Source organism: Canis lupus, unplaced genomic scaffold (genome assembly GCF_011100685.1).
Source record: "Canis lupus familiaris isolate Mischka breed German Shepherd unplaced genomic scaffold, alternate assembly UU_Cfam_GSD_1.0 chrUn_S2180H2380, whole genome shotgun sequence".
NCBI lineage: Eukaryota > Metazoa > Chordata > Mammalia > Carnivora > Canidae > Canis > Canis lupus.
This window is the reverse complement of record NW_023331062.1, coordinates 44,773-51,982: the sequence shown is the minus strand read 5'-3', so window position 1 is coordinate 51,982 and position 7,210 is coordinate 44,773. Positions and strand designations below refer to the sequence as shown.

At 63.6% G+C, this 7,210-nt stretch overlaps 1 protein-coding gene across 1 annotated transcript; it reads left to right on the top strand.

Moving 5' to 3' along the window:
* Nucleotides 1–829: 829 nt before the first annotated feature.
* Nucleotides 830–3,499, top strand: LOC119878980 (alpha-1,6-mannosylglycoprotein 6-beta-N-acetylglucosaminyltransferase B-like). The gene is given in 6 exon segments (XM_038589494.1): nt 830–1,013; nt 2,202–2,351; nt 2,353–2,373; nt 2,375–2,469; nt 3,043–3,151; nt 3,293–3,499. Coding segments are annotated over 6 exon segments (744 nt in total). The 5' UTR covers nt 830–851.
* The last annotated feature ends 3,711 nt before the right edge of the window (nt 3,500–7,210 follow it).

The window sequence follows — 7,210 nt, the reverse complement described above, 5'->3', positions numbered from 1 at the left end:
GTCGAAGGCCCGTGTGTGTCTGGGACGGGTCATCCACACTGCCCCCCCCAGCCCTCAGTTTCCTCTGAGGGGCTGTGTGCTAGGCGGGGTAAAAGGAGCGGGTTTGGTCAGGTTAGAAGAGTGGAGAGGAGGTGCGGTACCCCCCCAGGAGGTGGGCACCCCCTTTCAGGCTTCTCCCCATTCCCCTTGCTCCTCACCCCGTCTGCTCCCAGCCACACCCCCGTGCGGGTGCTTTGTAACCGTTGGCTATTTAGACAGATGGCCTGTGGCCTCCCCTGGGTGCAGGTGCCCTCCATAGTTCCCAGGTGCCTGGCCTGGGCAGGAAGCCTTACAGATCCGTCTCATTCCATCTGACCGGGAGCTGCCCCTGTGTTCCTTTTCGTGAACATTCTATGTTCTGGGCAGAGTGCGGACAGAGCTGGAGGTGCTGTTTCCTGAGCACCTACTGTATACAGGCACTATGCCAGGCGGTGGACTCGATGGTGGACAAGTCCTAGTCCAGTTCTCAAGGGACCTGTAACCTGAGAGACACGAGGGAGAAATCAGAAATGATGATGGAGGAATTCTCAGGTGCCACCAAGGAAAGTGGTCCTGTCACGGGTGGGGCTGGGGCTCAGGGACCGCTTCCTGGAGGAGGTGTCACCCAAGAGGGGAGGTGGATCCATCTGGCTTGGCTATGGGAAGAGCAGGCGTCAGAGCCCAGGAGGGGATGGGGATGGGAGCTGTGCAGCTGGGAAGGGCGGAGGGAGTGGGGCCACCTCCAGTACCACGGGAGGGGTCACCGGAGATCTGAGTGGAGGGCCAGGTAGATGGGGTGGGGCTCCCTGGGCACAGCAGATTTCTGCCCCCCAATGCTGAGCCTGGCCGGCCCCCAGCAGCCAGGCCTAGTGGGGCCCGGGGCTCCTCCTGCCCCATGTGTCTGCCCGTCTCTCCCACAGGTAGACCCCTACCTGCCCTACGAGTACACCTGTGAGGGGATGCTGGAGCGAATCCACGCCTACATCCAGCACCAAGTAGGTGGGCCCTCCGCTCTCTGCCCCAGGGATGGGGGTTGGGACTACCCCAAACCCCATCAGACCAGAGGAGGGGTCTAGCCAGCTCCATTGTCTGGGGAAGCTCTCTCCATGCAGGGCTCTGTGCCCCGTAAACTCCTGCTCCTGCTCCTCTCAGTTTCCTTTTCCTGCAGATGCTGGGGCGGGGGGGAGTTGGGAGATGCAGGGGTATCCTGCTCTTCTCCTGCTCCGAGTCCAGGCCTGGGGGCCCCTGGGGTCACCAGCTCTAGAGCCCAGCCCCCTACCCACCACAGAAGCACGGACCGTTATTTTTATTTGATAAAGAACTTGCTTGAAAGTTTGATACCTGATTGAGTGGCAGGTACAGAAGGCGTCCACCCCCATCCCACCCCCAGGGAAGAGGACTCTGCTGAGAACCCAGGGGACGGGGCTGCTGGAGAAGCAGGGGATCTGAGCCTCCCGAGGGCTGGCGGTGGCCTTCCAGGCTCCGGGTTTCTGGGGTGGGTGGCCGGGAGTGGCATGGCCCGGCTGGGCCACGGGACTGGGTGTAAGGGTGCTTTTATAACTACTTGATACTCAGACGGAGCACATGTGGCCTGTGTCTGGGCTGGAGAGAGGTTCTAGATCATTAGCTTAAACGGACAGGAATACTGAGAGCCCGGGACTCTCAGCCCCCTGCCTCCCACAGGGATGTCACCATGAGGCTCACGAAACATTTGTCGGGCCCTGCAGGCCCCTGGAGCTGACCCCCGCGAGGAGCGCCCCTCTGGTCAGCCCCAGCCCCCCTACCACCCCCAGCCACCACCGCAGTTAGGGCACATGAGCCTCAGGGCGGAAAACTCTGAGCCCAGCTGAAGTGTGACCAGCAGTGAGGCGGTGCATGGGGGGTCGGCATCCAGGCTGGCCCCTGCCATCCAGCTGTGAGGGCCAGCACAGGGCCCGTGACCTCTCTGATCCCCATAAAAATACGGGGGACGTGTTAGGACACTTCTGCTGGGGCTGCCTCCAGGCATAAATGACATAACGTGTGGAAGTCTGCACTGGCGTTCAGGGAGGGCTCCCCAGTGTGTTGTGGCTGCTGTGGTGGCAAGGCCATGCGCCCAATGTCACCGGTGGCATCTGGGGTCCCATTTCCCCGTCTAATGGCTGCTTCTCTCCCCCCACCCCCCCTCACTCCCCGCCGGCCAGGACTTCTGTGCCAGCCCACCGGTCCCTGCCCCAGGAGGGGGCCCGAGCCCCACAGAGCCCCTTCTTCCTGTGCCCCCAAGTGCCACCCACCTGGAGTGGGCCCAGAATGCCAGCGTGGCCCCCGGGGCCTGGCCCCCAGCACACTCCCTTCCGGGCCTGGCTGGCCACCCCGCCGGAGGGCCTGCAAAACCGACGCCTGCCTGGACCATGGGCTGATTGCGAGCCCGTCCTTCTTCCCCTTCCTCAACAGCCAGGACGCCTTCCAGAAGTAAGTGAGCCCCCGCCGCCCGCCCTCCGCCCACCTCCTGGGCTGGACCCAAAGCCTTGCTCCCCTGCAGCTCCTCCCCCGTACTGCCCCCCCGTCACCCCCCTCTGCCAAACGGTGGAGGGGGGCTGATGCTCTCCTGCGAGTCAGGAAAAGACCCAGTAGGGACCACGGACAGGTGTCCATGTCACGGTGCCCCCCCACCCCCCCACCCCCCGCACCGTGGTGAAGCGTCGGCCCCAACCACCAGCACAGGAGCCGCTGCCAGTCCCCCTCCCCTCCCCCCCCCCCCCCCCCAAGCCTCTGTCGAGCCTTTCTGGGCATCTCCTAGGTCAGGCCAGGAAGTCGGCCCGGGTTTCCTCCCAGCCCAGCCACCCCCCGTCCCCCTCATCCCCCATCGGGGATGCGGCCCGGGGTTTGTCCTGCTGTCCCCTAGAATCATCTTCCCTGGTTGGGGCCGGGCGGGGGCCGGGGCTGGGGGCCGTGACCGCCGCCCGCGGTGCCCGTCCAGGCTGCGGGTGCCCTGTGACAGCACGGAGTCGGAGATGAAACCCACCTGTACCGGCCTTCGCCCAGCCCGGGCCGCGAGTGCTTCCTGCAGAAGGAGCCCCTGCTCTTCAGCTGCGCGGGCTCCAGCACCAAGTACCAACGGCTCTGTCCCTGCCGAGACTTCCGCAAGGGCCAAGTGGCCTGTGCCAGGAACTGTCTTGAGGGGCACCCACCCGTCCGGCCCTCCCTGCCGCGGAGAAAGCACCAGCAGTTCTGACCTCCAGCGCCCTGCCCTCCCCTCGACTCCTCCCACGCTGGAGCTTCCTTCCTTGGCCAGGAAGCGGGCAAGAGCAGATACTCGCACAGGGCACGGGCCCAGGGCTACGGGCCTTCGCCCACCCGGCCGGGCTCCTCGACCTCCTCCCGGGGCTCGTGGCAGCGTCGTGGCCAAGCGGCTGTGGGACCCGTCAGAGGGCCGCCCCGGCAGGAGCAGGTGCTCGGAGGCCCCTTGCTTCCGTGCCAGCCGAGTTCTGGACCAGACTGACGCCCTGGCCCTTCGTAGGCCCAGGATGGGGCTCCAGAATGTACGAGGAGGGAGCAGGGGCAGTGCCCGCCCGCCCCCGCCCCCACCAAGGGTCTGGGGAGAGGGCAGTGACGTGTGAGGGGTCAGCCTCATCCCTCTATGGTTGTTTGGGGCGTGGACCAAAAGGACCAGGGAGTGGGGGAAGGCCAGGCGGGGTACCCTGTTCCTGCCTCCTCTCAGCCCCCCCCCGCCTTTGCAAAATCCCCCTCCGTCCTATATTGGGGAGCACAGCGAGAGTGTGGGGACCACCTAGCCCCCTGGGTTGAACTCTTTCTGTCTCCTGCTTGCTCCAGCTCTCTCCACTTTGGGGCTTCTCCCGAAACTCATCCTGGCATGACTGCAATTCCAGGCCGTGGATTTGTCCCCAGAGCCTCTGTCCCCACCCCAGCAGGCTTGGGAACCCGCACACCCCCTCCCCTCCAGCGTCTCTTGTAGGCAAAGGCTTGGGATGGAGCTTCAGCCTCGTGGCATGCCCAGCCCAGCTCCTGGCTTCCCAGGCCTGCTTGCCCCCAGGTAGTCCCCCCTCCGATGCTGCCCGTCCTTTGCCTCAAGCTTCCTCCAGCCTCAAACCACCTCTGGACCCACCCATCATCTCTGTGTGGCATGCCTGCCCCTGCCCCATGATGTTCCCTTCCCCTCCTCCCCCTGCCCGGAGCCCTGCCTGGTTAAGCCGGTGGGGCCTTCAGAGACACTGCCACCCCACCCCCGTTTTATAATCCCACCTCCCGCCCCCACCCAGGCCTGCCCCTCCACCCTGCCGGGAGCCCTGAGAGCTGGGAGAGGGGGGGAGCCCATCCAAGACCGCCCCCCTGTGGCCACAGGAGCTCCATGGCCACCAGGGACCTGACCTGTCGGGGGCAAGCAATAGAGACACTCTTTTCTCTCTCTCTCTTTTTTTAAAGATTTATTTCTTGAAATAATAAATATTTTATTGGGATGTGAGGTGCAGAGGAGGAGCGTGCTGTTTCTCGTCTTTTCCTGGGATGCCCAGGGCGAGGGCCTGGCTATGTTGGGGCCCCAGGCCCCTGCTGCCCCTTGTCACTTGCTGCACACAGGGTGCTTGGGGCCCCAGAGCTGGCGCTCTCTGGGTCAGGCTGCGCCGCACTGAGACTCTGCACCCGGCTCTGTTCACCTCGGCCTGGCCTCTGGGAGGTCAGAGAGTAAACATGTATTTTGATAAGAGCCTGAGGCAGATCATGAGAAATACTAGCTAACGCTTACTGGGTCTTTGCCGTCCTTCAGACACGGGGCAGAGTGTTGGCCACACAATTTGTCATTTTTTGTTGTTCAGCTGTCTCATCAGGTAGGTACTGTTATATTCCCATTATTATTTTTTAAAATATTTTATTTATATATTTATGAGAGACACCCAGAGAGAGAGGCAGAGACACAGGCAGAGGGAGGAACACGCTCCATGCAAGGAGCCCGATGTGGGACTCGATCCCAGGACCCCAGGATCATGCCCTGAGCCGAAGGCAGAAGCCACCCAGGTGTCGCTTACTGTTGGGTTTTAAGAGTTCTTTGTGTAGGAGCCTACTTCTGGATCCTGGCAGGCTTTGAACTCAGGTGGGGTGGAGGCGGAGGGTGTGGGGGCACCGGCTGGTAGGAAGAGAAGAAGCGGACCCCAGGAAGGCTGTGGGTTCTCAGCCCTCCCCCACTGGACGGCGCCGGGCCCCCCCCTTCAGCGAGCTGCCGCCCACCCACCACCGAACATCAGAGGCAATACAGGCCCAGGCCCACCTCCCCCCACCCTGCAAGGTGACGTCATCCTGCCCGCTTACAGGTGGTGGAACTGGTGTGATGAAGCCCCTCACAGCCTTGGGAATCACCCAGGGAGGTGGGCCATCCCGCATCCAGGCCGCCCCCAGACCCATGAAACCATCTCCGCGCAGGGGCTGGCCTCCGCTGTTTAAAGAGCTCCCCTCTGGGTGCCTCTGCTGAGCATCCGACGCGAACCACTGGGCTGCCAACAAGACGGGCAACTCCTGTCTGCTCCCCGACCCCCCAGCTCTGCTCTGCGAGGGTCCCATCAGGCTGAGGACCCGCCTGCAGGAGGCATTTGAAGCCCTGCCTCGCCCTCCCATCTCCAGGGCCCAGGGCCCCTGGGGCTGCAGCCAATGAGCCTGGGAACGAGGAGGGAGGAGGCTGGGGCCAGCCTGCAGTGAAGAAGGCACACGGGCCCCAGCCCGAGTCCCAAGTTCAAGGGCAGGAGTTAGCGCTGGAAGCTGTTGACAAGCACCCTTCCCTAGACCCCGGGGGGCTGGCAGGCGGAGAGGGGGCAGGGTCCCCTCTGGGATCTGCAGGGGCCTGGGAGGCATGGCCAGTTTGATTTCTTCTCTTGGTCACCGAGGGCGCTCTCAGCTGGGGCTGGGCCGGGCGGTGCTGCGGGCAGTGCGGCCGAACCTGGTGGATTGGCCTTCCCTGTGTCCTGGCGCCCAGGTGCCCCCCTTCCCTTTGACTACCTCCAAAGGCCCCTTAGGACCCCGACCTGCTACCGCAGGACCCCACCTGACTTTGCACTTCAGTGCCTCCTGCGTGAGATGAGGGAGAGGATCCTAGGACGCGGCGGGGTTGAGGTCGGGCAGGTCCAGGTCCGGGTGCGAGGAGGGAGACAAGCAGGTGTGAGCGGCCGGGGAAGCTGGGCTGTGAGGCTCAGGACCCCATCCAGCTGCTCGAGGTTCAAGGAGCTCCTCGCCGCCTCTGGGCAGGTGGGAACCATGAGGATGCCAGGTGTGCTGACCCCGAGCCTGGAGGGCCTTCTGCCACAGCTGCTGACGGGGGGGTGCAGCTGTACTTGGGGAGGGCGGGATGGAAAGTGTGGGTCGAACTGTGTCCCCCAAAAGATATGTGGAAGTCCTGACCTCCAGCACCTGTGAATGTGACCTTAATTGCAAAGGGAGCCTTTGCAGGTGGGATCAGTTAAGACGACGAAGTCCTACTGGATGGGGGTGGGCCCTGAGCCCAACGCAGGGGTCCTTATGGCGAGAGGGACACTTGGACGGAGACACACACGGGGAGAAGGCTGTGTGCAGGCAGGGACAGAGACAGAGGCAGGGGCGAGGTAGCTACAGGGCAGGCGGTGCCACGGGCTGCTGGCGACACCAGAGGCAGGAGAGGCCAGGAAGGAGCCTCCCCTCCAGCCTCCCAGGGGAGCAGACCCGGGCCTCCAGAACTGGGAAAATAGGTTTCTGTTGTGTTAAGCCACCGAGTTTGTGATCATTTGTCACCAGGGCCGTGGGAACCAATACTCAAGGGGCCAGATTTCTGGTGCCTTTAAGGACACTCACCGAAGAGGGAGGTAACCCCAGCCCAGAGGCCCAAGGGTCCCCCTGGCCAGGCTGTGGGCCCAGACCATCTTTTCTCAGAACAGCGTGCCGGTGCTCACTCTTTAAGTTCCAAGAAGGCCCCAGGGCTGCAGGCCGAGTGTGGAGCCCGCCGCCGTCCCCCCAGCCTCCCCCAGACACCCGGACACGGGCCCGGGGGTTAGGCCCTGGGAGCGGAGGGCGCCGGGCCTGGAGCCTGACTTCCCAGGTGGATCCCGGGACTGTCACCCTCCCGCCGATTCCGCCTTAGATCACCTCCCTCTGACTCTGCTAAAAATAGCCCAGCCCTGACTTCTGCACATATTTGAATATTGGGCTCAAGAGACTCGTTCGTGATGCTGGGGAAGCA